Source organism: Mustela erminea, chromosome 8 (assembly GCF_009829155.1).
Source record: "Mustela erminea isolate mMusErm1 chromosome 8, mMusErm1.Pri, whole genome shotgun sequence".
NCBI lineage: Eukaryota > Metazoa > Chordata > Mammalia > Carnivora > Mustelidae > Mustela > Mustela erminea.
Window position 1 is genome coordinate 44,189,373 of NC_045621.1, and position 13,033 is coordinate 44,202,405.

At 62.4% G+C, this 13,033-nt stretch overlaps 1 protein-coding gene across 2 annotated transcripts; it reads left to right on the forward strand.

The window, feature by feature from the left end:
- Positions 1 to 385: 385 nt before the first annotated feature.
- KLHL30 (kelch like family member 30) lies at positions 386 to 12,083 on the forward strand. Of its 2 annotated transcripts, XM_032355598.1 has the most exons (9): positions 386 to 473; positions 1,708 to 1,937; positions 2,300 to 3,118; positions 4,396 to 4,531; positions 6,371 to 6,457; positions 7,015 to 7,170; positions 8,105 to 8,293; positions 8,806 to 8,951; positions 10,395 to 12,083. In XM_032355598.1, exons 3-9 carry the CDS (start codon positions 2,345 to 2,347, stop codon positions 10,644 to 10,646), a joined length of 1,740 nt encoding a protein of 579 aa, XP_032211489.1. In that variant the 5' UTR covers positions 386 to 473; positions 1,708 to 1,937; positions 2,300 to 2,344; the 3' UTR covers positions 10,647 to 12,083. The 2 variants fall into 2 exon arrangements, with proteins under 2 accessions (XP_032211489.1, XP_032211490.1); XM_032355599.1 differs by lacking the exon at positions 1,708 to 1,937.
- Positions 12,084 to 13,033: the final 950 nt, after the last annotated feature.

Here is a 13,033-nt window from a genome sequence, read left to right on the forward strand (position 1 = left end):
GGCATGTCTTTGTGATAGTCACTTTTCCCCAGTTGACAGATGAACACAAGGCCACTTGGGGACCTGTCAATGTCCATTAGAGAAGTGAGTACCATCAGGTCCTGCTCACACCCAGGCCCTGAGCTGGGGCCTCTATGCGCCCCCTGAGTCTCCAGCCCAGCCTCCACTGTCCCCCTGCAGTGCTTTCTGCTGTCTGTCCTGGTCCCTGGGGTCTGGGAGACCTCAGCCCTCCTGACGTGGCCAGTGTGGGCCTCCAGATCTGAAGCCTGGGAGGGGCATCACCTCTCTCCCTCCCCCACCAGGCCTTCCCTCCCCCGCTCCCTCCTAAAGCAGACAGCGCTAAAAATACCCTTCTGTCCGTCCCCACGTGGTGCCCAGCCCAGCCCAGCCCAGCAGGCCATCCGTACCCCTGGCTGGCTGGGAAGTCCTATTCTCCGGCCTGAGTTCTCGGAGAACCAAGGGCCAACTGAGAGGTAGGGTCCCCGGGACTCTGGAGTGTGGACATCGGGGAATGGGAGGTGGGATTTGGGGCAGAGAGCAGCAGGGGAGAGTGGGATAGCCTGTCGGGGCATAGAGATCACAGTGCTGGGTGTTTGGACACAGAGCCCTAATCCCAGTCAAGCGGGGCCCCTTGGAGTATGTTGAGGGCTCAGCCGGCACACTCCCCTCAGTGTCTTGGCTGGAGAGGTGGGCAACGGGGAGGCTGGGCCACCTCCTCCAGCGGCAGCCAGGACCCCAGGGTCTAGTCTCTAGGGGCAGCTGGCTTTAGGCCCTTTGTGTCCCGCCTGCTGAAGCCCTCCTCACTCCTGGCCTGGACAGGCACCAGGCTGAGGCTCTGAGGCTCTCCAGAAGCCCCCACCCCTTTCGTTCGGGACCACAGGGTGGCAGGTGTCAGCAAACGCAGCTGAGGCCCTGGGAGGAGCGGGGTGGAAACTCTGCCCACTGCCCCCGAGGCCATAGCGGCTGGCCACAGGGAACGCAGGAATGACGGGAATGTGAGGCCTGGGGGGCAGTGGCCAAGGGCTCGTCTTCTGTCCTCACTCAGCCAGAGGGCCTCTTTGGGAGGCAGAACGGATGCTGGCCAGGCCCCCGACCTGTCCCGTCCTCGCTGGGCTCCCTGGGTACTGCTGTGCTCTGGGAGAGGGGGTGTAGGGAAGGGCCTCAGCTCCTGCCACCGACCCTGGCACCGGCACCGAAGTCAGCAGGGCCCTCCTTGCCCCTTGGCATCCACAGGTCACGGTTCTCTTTACAGACCTTAGTTATTCTGATCTTACTTATTTCACCAAGGGTTTTGGTCCCTGCCTGGGGCCGGTGTCCGTTTTCCTTCCCTTTGCTGGCTCTGCAAGGCGCCCCCTGGTGGACAGATGATGTCCCGGGGCAGCTTTTTGAACCATTGTAGGTAGGTAGCTCCAGGTGAAATCTGGGGCAACTTTCTTGGGGTAAAATGTCAGGAGTACATACAAGAATACGCACGTAATTAAATAAGCCAGAAGTACACTTGCTGAATCCGATGATATGCACATGGACTCGAAATCACTGCCCAGAGAGTTCTCCTTAGTCGTATTTGTCTTTACCAACATACACCCAGGGTCCTGTAACCTGGGGCTTGGCACGTGGGACCTGAGCCTGGCTCCCCCACTTCTAGCTGTGTGATCTTGGACAGGGGATGTGAGTCTCTCATGCTTGTGTTTCCCCACGTTTATGCAGACCCTGGGTGTCATGCAGCCCACGTGAGGAAGGCACGCCACCCTTGAGAAGTGGCCTAGACCCTGGGGAGCACTGTGACCACAGAGTCCTTTCTGGATCTGCAGTTGAGAAAACTGGCACCAAGGTCACCCAGCAAGGTCATGGCAGCCCGAGGCTCCATGTAACTGTGGACAGTGAGGACCGGTGGGGCAGGAAAACTTCCAAAGACCCTCATCACCCTCCCCAGCAAGGTCAGATTTGGAAACAGAGGAAGCCACTTGGAGTTGGGGGGGCCCCAGGGATAGGGATCTGCTCTGCATAGCCCAGAACTGTGGAGGGGGCAGGGTATGGTTTCTGTGCCGGTGTCGCCCTGCTCTGCTTACTTGGCTGGGGGTAGGTCTCTGGCCCTCTCTGAGCCTCAACCTTCTGACCATAAAATGGGCCTAATGCTAAGCCAACTGTGCAGGGCGACGGGGCTGAACAAGGCACTTGGCACATCTGTGATGCTCAGCCCGTGCTGGTGGAAGATGGAAAGGGCGGCCGGCTGGGATGGGTGACTCGGGCAAAAGAGCCATGCCCTGCCCTGGCTGACCCTGCCCTCTTCTGTCCCCAGGATCACAGGCCGGGCCCAGCTCTTCTCTCCGTGGTGCGGGTGGCCATGGTGCGGAATGTGGACGACCTGGATTTCCACGTGCCGTCGCACGCGCAGGACATGCTGGATGGCCTGCGGCGGCTGCGCTCACAGCCCAAGCTGGCCGATGTCACGCTTCTGGTAGGCGGCCGGGAGCTGCCCTGCCACCGAGGCCTCCTGGCACTCAGCAGCCCCTACTTCCATGCCATGTTCGCGGGCGACTTTGCTGAGAGTTTCTCGGCGCGCGTGGAGCTACGGGACGTGGAGCCCGGCGTAGTGGGGCAGCTGGTGGACTTTGTGTACACAGGCCGGCTGACGGTCACGCAGGGCAATGTGGAGGCGCTGACCCGCACGGCCGCCCGCCTGCACTTCCCCGCCGTACAGAAGGTGTGCGGCCGCTACCTGCAGCAGCAGCTGGATGCCACCAACTGCCTGGGCATCTGTGAGTTTGGGGAGCAGCAGGGGCTGTTGGGCGTGGCCGCCAAGGCCTGGGCCTTCCTGCGGGAGAACTTCGAGGCCGTGGCCCAGGAGGACGAGTTCCTGCAGCTGCCCCAGGACCGGCTGGTTGCCTGTCTGACCGGGGAGCTGCTGCAGGTACAGCCAGAGCAGAGCCGGTTGGAGGCCCTGCTGCGCTGGGTACGCCATGACCCGCAAGCCCGGGCTGTCCACCTCCCCGAGCTCCTCGGCTTGGTGCGCCTGGACGCCGTGCCCAGACCCTGTGTGCAGCAGCTGCTGGCCACCGAGCCGCTGATCCGGGAGTCGGAGATGTGCCGCGTGGCCCTGTCGCAGGGCCACGATGAGGTGAGCAAGGGGCAAGGAGGGGAGCCCCGGAGACCCCAACCTGCATGGGGCTGGGGAGTACAGGGCACCTATTCCCCCGTGCCCCAAATCTCAGCTCTCCCTGCCTTGGGCTGGTTACCTGTGAGGGCGTTCCTGTTCATCCCCAGGGCGCCGCTTATATCTCACACCCCAGATGTGAGGGGGAGGGGAACCCAGAAGTGACTGAATTCTCCCTGGTCAAAGCCCACAGCTTGGTGCAGACAAACCTGGAAACAGACTTAAGGCCGTGTGAGAAAGGCCAAAGCTGGGCTGGGGGCATCCGGGGCAAGCTGGCCAGTCAGGGAGAACTCTCTGGAGGAGGCGGCACCTTGGCTGGGCCTTAGAGCAGGGCTAGGAGCTTGGCAGGAAGAGGGCCTGGGCCGAGAATGCAGCAGGCCCCTTCCTGCCCCTTGGGGACAGGGTCGAGCGTTCACGGGCTGCGGTTTCCTGTTGGTGCCGCGATGAGAGGGTCAGCTCCAGACACAGCGACAAACAGCCGAGGAGTTGTCTGTGGCTAGACAGCCGGCTCGGGGCCCTGCTCTGGAGGAGCCCCCAGGGGCCAGGCCTGGGGACACAGCTGTAGCTCCGGCCAGGGTCATGCTGTGAGGGGACCAAGTGCGACCCACACTGCTGTCCGGCGCCACCGGGCACAGCAGGCCGTCCTGGTGCTGGCAGCTGCCTGCGGCCCTGTCCTGCCAGGCAATCACCTTGGAACTGCCGGAGTGGGAGGTGCAGGCCTGCTGCAGGAGGGGCCAGAGACATGGGGGAGCCCCAGGGGCCTGGGAGCTTGGAGCAGTTGGCCACTCACCAGCCAGGGTGGAACCCTGCTGGGATTTCCCGCCCAGCCAGGGTCATCCAAGTTCAGCACCTGCATGCTGGCACAGGGGAGGAAATGGGGACAGAGTCAGGGTTGGTCCCAAAGATGGGTGCGGGGACGCCTCTGGAAGGCATGTGGGGACTGCATGCGGGGACTGCGGGGAGGGAGCAGCGCTCAGGTTTGGGTCACAAATGCACCTGCTGTCCCTTCTCTCCCCGTCCTGAGAGTCTACCACCATGTCTGGCCCCACGCAACCATGGTGCACACACACACATGCTGACACACACACGTGCTCACACACGTGCTCACAGCCCCCATGCGTGTGCACCAACACAGCTGCCCCACCAAAGTCCAGCCCCAGAAAACGCCTGCTAGCCCCCGGGGCCCCTTGCATGGGGAATAGAGCCACCGGCCCCTCTAACCCAGCCTTCCTCCCCCACAGGCACAGCTGGCCCTCCCGCAGAAGCTGGAGGAAGTGCTGGTGGTGGTAGGCGGGCGGGCCTTGGAGGAGGAGGAGGAGGGCGCCCAGGAGCCCACTCCTCACCCCAGGAACTTTGCCTTCTACAACAGCAAGGCCCGTGAGTAGCCCTGGCGCCGTCCCTGCAGCCCACGAGGCCCTCGTGTACGCCATGCAGGTGGAGGGACTGAGGGGCTCCAGGGAGAGGGCTGCAGGAGAGCCCCGGGACCAGCACAGGCAGCGGGGAGGCTGACAGCGGGGGCACGGTGGCCTCCTCACCCTCTAGCCACAGCCCCCAACTTTGGCCTTTTTGGGGTCCCGAGTCCAGGGTAAAGGGTGTTGCTGCCCAACCCACCCCGTGTGGGGGGACAGTCACTGGCTTGCATGCCCCGTGGAACCTTGGCCCCAGGGGGAGAATGAGGAGCTGGGAGCAGTGGCCCAGAGGGTAGGAACCCAAGGACTATGTCAACTCAAACAGGGTTCTAATTCCAGCCTTTTAGCAGCTCACTTCATTGCCCTAAGCCGGTCCTCATCTGTGGAAAGGACTCCTCACGTAGTGAGGGCACGGACCTGACGGGCAGGGACGGGGCCTCTTCTGCCCAGGGCCCCATTACAGGGTTGCCCAGAAAATGGGGAGGAGTAGGAGGACAGCAGGATCTCTGGAGGGCTACACTGGCCCTGGAAATCTCTTCTGAAGGCTCTAAGGAGCGTTGGCCGGTGTCCCAGGCCCACTGGGCCAGTCACCGGCCACCCCCATGACGTCAGTGGCTGGCGGGCTCTAGGAAGCGTGAGACCGGCTGTCCCAGGTCAGGGGCTGACGAGGGGATTTGGGGGCTGACGTCAGGAAATGAGCTCTGCTGGCTCCACCCGGGAACAGCTGTCCCTCCAACCCCAAGGGGAGGACAGCGGGGAGCACAGTAGCAGGCCAAGACCTGGTGACCGCTGGGCCGTCCCCACCCTGGGGTGACACAGACATGAGTCAGGGGGACACGCAGTCCCTGCCCAGAGGGCAGGTGCCCAGCAAGACCGGAGTTCTGCGTGTCCTAAAGCCGGTTGTCAACAGTACACAGAATCTTCCCAGGGGACCTCCCAGAGGCCTGGGTCTTCCTCACAGCTTTCCACGAGCACCCAAAATGTGTCCGTTTGCTCACATACTCCCACGCTGACTCTCTCATTTTTAATTTTTCAAGCATTTTCTCATCACTTGTCTCAGTTTACCCTCATGTAGCTCCTTGAAGGTGGGCCCGAAGTGGGTGTATGGCTCTGTCCCTCCCCCCTGTGGCAACAATCCCCAGGTCCGCTAACAGAGTAGCAGCCCCCTGACAAATACGGGTCATCCATGCTTCCCCCCGCCTCCGAGTGAGGTGGGAACTAGCCCCCTCGACAGAGGACAAGCTGAGGCTATGCGTCCCCAGGGCCCACAGTGGTGCATGAGAGCGGGGGTCTGGACTCGCCCCAGCTGCTGCAAGGCCCACATCTCCCCATGTCCCCTGCACACCCGTGGCGGCTCATGGCCCACTGGGTGCTCAGGGAGAAGAAGGAATGATGGTTGAGGAACGAGTGAATGAATGATGTTCATGTTCTAACCCACCAGGGACCAGAGGTCAGGCCCGTTCACATACTACCCCGTGTCAGAGGTGGGACCCAACCCAGGGGCCCAGAGCCCGGGCCACCTCCCTGCACACCCCGGGTGCAGTCCTGTGTCCCGTTTGCATGCTGGGCTTCGGGGGGCGGCGTGGGGAGGTGGGAGCCCTGGGGAACCAGACCTGGCAGGGGCACGTGGAGCAACCGAGGTGTCCCCAAACCCCACCTCACCCCACGGCAGCCAGCCGAATCCCGCCCTGTGCTCCTCCCCAGGTGAGGGAATACCCCTGCTTGTGGGAAGAGGTGCTGGGGAGAGGGGAGGCAGCAGCAGCGAGCTCAGCCACGCTGACCCTCTGCCCCTCTCTCTCCTGGCCAGAGAGGTGGATGGCGCTCCCGGACTTCCCCGACTATCACAAATGGGGCTTCTCCCTCGCCGCGCTCAACAACACAGTCTATGTCACAGGTGGGTTCCCAGCAGGGCCTTCCAGGGAGCTGATGACCGTGAAGCCGTGAAGCCACCGAGAATCGGCTGTCCCCTCCAGCTCAGGCAGGACTCTTCTAGACGTTTCCATGAGTTGGAAACTAGGACATTTAAAATCCATAGGTCCACGTGTGGGTACAGGGAACCGTCCCGTATTCTGTCCAACATGGAAAGCCAGGGGGGACTTGTTAGGCTCCCGCAGCCGGGGTCTCCCCCAAAGGAACTGTGTGGCAGGTGGGAGGGTCACCTGCTCATTTATATCCGGGAACTTGGAGGCTCGTACCCAATTTGGTTGAGGAAAACAGCTGTGCCACGGGTAAAGATCTAAAACCATAGATCTTGTCCTCCTTGTTTACGGGGTAGGGAGGGACCTGTCCAAGTCACACAGCTAGGCTGTGCCACCTGCAGTCTCCCCCACCACCCAGCCCAGCATCTGGCACCATGGGGGCCTGGCATGGGGAGAAGGAGAGAAGACCCTCGGTACCCAGCCCCCACTAGTCTGGAGACCCCAGGCTGAGGGGACAGGACCTCTCCTACAGGTGGCTCTCGGGGCACGAAGACAGACACCTGGTCAACCACCCAGGCCTGGAGCTTCCCTCTGAAGGAGGCCACCTGGAAGCCAGTGGCCCCCATGCTGAAGGCCCGCACCAACCACGCCAGCGCGGCACTCAATGGGGAGATCTATGCCATCGGCGGTAAGGCCTCCCCCTCCCTCTGCCCCAAGCGGCCTCCTACTCATGGCAGCCCCTCACCACCTCTGGGCAGCCTGGGAGCCTCTCAGTCCCGCAACAGTGTCTCCCCACCCCCATGTCCTCACCAGGGACCAGAGAGCCCCCTGGATGTCCAGGGGTGAGGCTCAGGCATGAGCCTTTATAGCAAGCTCCAGCAAGGATTCTGAAAACAGAATGATGGTGGGGCGTGCTGGAGCCTTGAGCTTCCAGCAGAGATGAACACTCCCATCCCCAAAACAGGGAGCTCAGTCCTCTGCTCAGGGTCACCCCCTCTGTGGAGCCCCTGGGTTGAGGGGACCCACAATGGTTTCTCCTTTGCTGTCCCCTTTACTCCCGCCATGCCCCCAGCCGGAGCACAGAGGCCCACCTAATCCCCATTATGCCCCAGAGCTGTGGCAAGGGGTCACCCCCGGGACCCCTACGGTCAGTCAGATACTGAAAAACAAAATGACCACGGCTGACCAAGAGTTCTCCAAAACCTCTGTGGGTGACAGATGGGCCTTGAGGCCACTGTTGAGTACCCCAGCTGTCCCGGCCAGCCCCTGCACCCCCAGTGGCTACCAAGCCCAAGGCCAAGAGCAGAGAGCACACACAAGGTCCTGAGCCCCAGGCAGGTGGGGGCCCCCGGCAAGCAGCCTGGACTCGAGTGTTCCCGGGTCCAGGTGCCCACACCCACACCACCTGACGCGGTGGCCTTGGGCAAGCAGCCTTGCCTCCGCTCCCCGGCTGTGGAAGGGGCTAAGTCACAAGCCTCGCAAGGCCATGCCTTCCTTCCCTCACCTTCCTCTCCCCTCTGAGGAAGCCCTGGGCTGCCCCTGCAAAGCCCCCAGTCCTGCGCTTCCGGGGCCCTTCCCTCGTCCCTGGCCCCCGGCAGCCCTGACCTCCCCCACTCCGACAGGCACCACCCTGGACATGGTGGAGGTGGAGAGCTATGACCCCTACACGGACGCCTGGACCCCTGTCCGCCCTGCCCTCAAGTATGTCAGCAACTTCTCCGCGGCTGGCTGCGGGGGCCGGCTGTACCTGGTGGGCTCCAGCGCCTGCAAGTACAATGCCCTGGCTCTCCAGTGTTACAACCCTGTCACAGGTGGGCAGCGCAGGGCCTGGGGGGTGGGGTGTCGGGACAGGGAGCAGGCAGCCACAGGTCTCTTCCAAAGGGCCATGGCCCCGTCGGAGGTGGATGAGGCAGTGTTGGGGGGGCCCAGGGGGAATGGGGACTAGGGGCTGGGTGGCAGGTGACAGGGAGCCCACCTCCGGGTCCCGAAGCTGCCGGCTGCGGCATCTGCCTAGAACCTGCCCCACGGGCCAGGAGCAGGGCCCGGACCTGCAAGCCTTGGTGGCCGCTGGCTTAGGCTCCAGACCCCAGGCCAGAGCTGGGCTCCAGGGGGTCTTCCGTGTTGCCCCCTCTCTCCCCTCTCATCCTCTGGACAGTGCAGGTGATCACAGAGCCCATTTTTGCAGGGTGGGTGTGAGAGTCCCATGGGAGACTGACAGTACCCAGGGTCAGATGGGGCCCCTAGTCACCTGACCCGGCCAGTGGGCGGGGAAGAGGCAGAGGCCCCCAGGTGAAGGTGGGCCCAGCGTGTTGTCCCCCCGCAGATGTGTGGAGCGTGATCGCCTCGCCCTTCCTCCCCAAGTACCTGTCCTCTCCGCGCTGTGCCGCACTGCAGGGAGCCCTCTACCTGGTCGGCGACAACACCAAGAAGGTCTACGTGTACGACCCTGGGGCCAACCTGTGGCAGAAGGTGAGCCTCGGGCTCTGCCAACCCAGGACCCCTGACACTGCGGAGAGCCAGCCTGGGGACGGCGGGGCCTGGGGCTGTTACCGCAGTGGAAGGACGGATGAGGCCCGGAGCCCCTGTGGAGACAGGAGAGCCAAGGCCCGGGGGCTCCTAGTCACCATGGGTGCTCTGTCCCTGGCCCGGGGTGGTCTGTTCTTCTCTGGGGCAAAACCAGGCTCAGCCTAGGGAGCGTTCAGGGGCAGCCTGGTGTGGGCCAGGCCCCGGAGGGAGGGCACCTCCTACCCGAGGGGGTGGCCGAGCAAGGGAGAGGAGCCCTTGGCTGTGGGTGGGGTGGGAGCGGCCCACATCTTGGTGCTCCATTTCCCTCCTTGCTACGGAGAGAGCAGATGCTGGGCATCTCAGGCCCGAGCCTTTCTGTGTGTTCCTTCTGGAGAGAGGAGGGATGGTGCCCAGTGCCCATGGCAGTGGCCTCAGCACTAGCCAGACACCCCGGGTCTGCCTCACCTGCCCTAAGATTCTCAATTCCTGGAGGCCCGAGGGGGCAGCCTGCTTCCTGCACTCACCCGGCCCGGGGCGGCTGGCCCACAGTGGGGCCTCGCCATCCTGCCGCCTGCAGCTGTCCCCCGGTGTCAGCGCCCAGCTGACGGGAGGCCCCATTACCCTGCAGTGAGACAGGTGCTGCGTGGGTCCTGCCAGGACGCCACTTTCTCTCGGGGCCTCCCAGCTGGGCCAGAGCCAGGCCTCTGCCGGGACCATGCCTCTGCTCGGGGGCCTCCCGGCCACAAAGGGCTCCACTTGGGCCTCCAGGCCTCCTGGGGGCTGGCTGCCCCTGACCGTCTGCACCTGCAGGCCACAGACAGGCCTCTTCCTTCCCACGCACTCTGGGCTCTTCCAGAAGGGTCCACCTCTCCTCTGGCCTCTGGCTCCCACCTCACAGCCCCAGCCCAGGCTATGGGCGGAGGCAGGAGGTACAGGGGCAAAGTGAGGTTCCCCATGGCACGAGCGGCTTCTGGTGTGTGTGTGTCTGTGTGTCTGTGTGTGTGTCTGTCTGTCAGAGCTGAGGTCACATCTGTCCCCTCCAAGAGAACAACCAAGAATCAGAGGCCCAGCCCAGAACTTGCCCCGGGGAGCAGCTCCAGGCTTGGGCTTCCATGTCCCCAGCCCCATCTGGCACCCCAACTCCACATATGGCCAAATTGGGGCCCAGGAGATCAAGGAGCCTGGACACATCATCCTGGGAGATGTGAGCTGGAGAGGAGAGCACTAAAGGAACAGTCTGAAGGGCCCCGGGGGAGAGGGTCACAGGGAGCCAGGGTGAGGTCCCAGGGAGCAGGACCAGGTGCTGGCTGTCCTCTCTGCATGTCCCCTGTGCCCTGCCCCATGAGGTTCCCTTGGCCATTGCCACTACCCCCCCAAGGGCCCCTGACCACTGCTCCCCCCCCACAGGTGCAGTCCCTGCACAGTCTGCATGAGAACGGCGCGCTGGTGCCACTAGGTGACGCACTGTACGTAACCGGCGGTCGCTGGCAGGGCATGGATGGCGACTACCTCGTAGAGATGGAGGCCTACGACCGGGGGCGTGATGCTTGGACCCGCCACGGCTCCCTGCCCCGCCTCTGGCTCTACCACGGGGCCTCGACTGTCTTTCTGGACGTGTCCAAGTGGACCCAGCCCTTCAGCCCGGCCCAGGAGCACTGAGCAGCTCCTCGTCCCATGGAGCCGGGCCTGGCTGCACCCTGACCCTGAGGGACAGCCCCCTCTGGGGTTGGGCTTCCTTGTCCACTAAGTGCTGGTCTCGGGCCACCGGGGACATCAGAGGACATAGCCTCAGTCCCCGCAGCCACCGCACTAACTGCACAAAGTGGCAGCAAGGGCTTGGACTCCCACCACCTGCACGGCAGGGAGAAGCTGCTCTCCTGCCCTTGGCGGGTCTGAGGCCTGAGACTCAGGAGCCGAGGGGCCCAGGAGATGCAGTGTGGCCGCCCCCAGCCGTGTGTCCTACCTGTGGCTTTGGGAGGTGTTGTACAAGGGAGGAGTGGTCCAGGAAACTGCAACCCAGAGCAAAGGTCCTGGGGTGGGTTGGCCCCGGGCTACTGTGAGCCCGCTTCTGCCTGGCCCACAGCTGTGTGTCCACATCTGGCAGTTGCCCCTCTCTGGCCCCATGTCCATCACACACCGGGAAGGGAGGAGCAGGGCGTGGGGTCAGGAGAGAGGGTCCGCTGCCCATGTGGGGGTTGAGGGGAGAGAGGATGAGTGAAGTCTTCCCAGGGAGGTGAGCAGGAAGGCGTGTTCTCTGGCCAGGATCACCCCTGTTTCTCAGGGTCATTTGATCCAATGCAAGAATGAGAGTCCCAGCAGCAGGCCCATGAAGGGAGAGGTGGGGGTCCTACAGGGATTTCTGACAACACCTCTTGGGCGGGTTGATGCCTTGCTCTCAGGTGGCCTCCTAAGCGAGGGTAGCAATGCCCCCATGGGCTCCCCCACGAGCACACAGTGTGGGGCTGCCTTTGCGCCCCCAGATTCTGCCTGGGGTCCCATGGAGAACTGGTGCCCACACTCCCCACCCCGGTCCTTCTCACTGGTCCTTGATGAGGTATCCCACTGAAGGACTCACACTGGTGCTAAGGGGTCCTCCCCTTTTTCTGTGAGCTTCATGGAGGCACACAGGGCTGTAAGTTGGGGGGGTCCTAGGTCCAACCTGGTTCCGGCTCTGGCACTGACCGTCTGACGCCTCAGGAGCTCCCACCTCCCTCTGGACTGAGTTTCCTCTCCTCGAAGCCTCTTCCTTGAAACCCCCAGGGGACCAGAGAGGCCTCTGGCATCCCTGGGCTCCAAGGAGGGAATCCTGGAGTCCCTCCACACCCACCTTGCTCCCAGACCTGAAGCCTCATGCCCATTTCCCGTGGGAGAATAGAATTTGCACCTCAAGGGTTAGACAGAGTAGGGCATCCTGGGGGTCTGCTTCCAAAGAAGCATGAGCCCCACATCTGAGGCCGTCTAGTCAGCTGGGGGAGTGGACGGACGTGAAGATGATGGTTTCTGGGATCCCTGAATCTTTCCATATGGAAATCTCCTGCAATGTTTTCCAGTTATTGAAGCTACTCAGCCAAACACTGTTTTAAAACAAAGACTCAACGTGTCTGTGGACTTCTTTTTATCACAAACGGGTTGGAAGGGTGGTATTCTAGAATAAGACCGGCTTCTGCTCCTGCACACCATGGGGGGCAATGGTGGGGAGCTCGTGTTTGGGGTAGGAGAAGCTCAGCCCACTCCAGGGCCTGGTCCTCAACATTTGGGTGCCAGATCCCCTCATCTGATCTGCTGAGCCACCCCCATTCATTGGCTCAGGCCAGTTGTGTCCTTCAGGGTCCTGGGAGGAAACAGATGACCCCTGAAATAGAGTAACAGAAGACAGTGTAACAAAGGGCTACTTCCGAGGTGTGGGCAGGTAGGGGGAGTCCAGGGAGGGCTGAAGAGGCCTCCAGGGGGGGCACCTAGCAACAGTGGGGGAGCTGTCACCAGCCCTCCGCCCCTCTGCATGGGAAGGAGTGGACGCAGCCTCCAGACAGAGAGCCGGAGGGAAAGAGTGCCAAGGATCTGGGGCCTTTGCTGAAGGAACACAGCCTGGGCCACTATCACCAAAATCTACCCTCTTACATTAAAACCGAGAGGTGAGCTAGTCTGGTTTTTTAAGTGAATTAATTGAAAGCATGGAAACAATGAGCAGAGCATAAGGCAAGAGATGCTCTGGGTAGACGTGAGAAAGGACCCTTCCCCCCCAGGAGCTGAGGTTGCCCACAGACCTGTCCAGGATGCACGTGGCTTATTTTTGGCTCCTGCCCCATGCCTGGTACTCAGCAGGAATGAGTCACTCTTCACTGCATGAGCTACTGACCCCAAGCTTCGAAGGCCTGACCAGTGACCTTGGGCCAGTCCCAAGATCTCAGGCTCAGTTTCCTCATCTGTGCAATGGGAATGATCACAGGATTTGAGATTTAGATGATGTCATGTGTTTGGAAGGTTCCAGTAAGCAGCAAAGATCGCCTGCCTGGTCATGGAGAGGCCACACAACAGGCTGACGCCAG

What these genes read in the sequence shown, in the direction of transcription:
- KLHL30 (XM_032355598.1), top strand. Translation starts at nt 2,345, where the DNA reads ATGGTGCGGAATGTGGACGACCTGGATTTCCACGTGCCGTCGCACGCG. An exon ending in CAACACAGTCTATGTCACAG is followed by an intron (nt 6,458 to 7,014) that starts GTGGGTTCCCAG and finishes CCTCTCCTACAG; the next exon opens with GTGGCTCTCGGGGCACGAAG. An exon ending in GGGCCAACCTGTGGCAGAAG is followed by an intron (nt 8,952 to 10,394) that starts GTGAGCCTCGGG and finishes CCCCCCCCACAG; the next exon opens with GTGCAGTCCCTGCACAGTCT.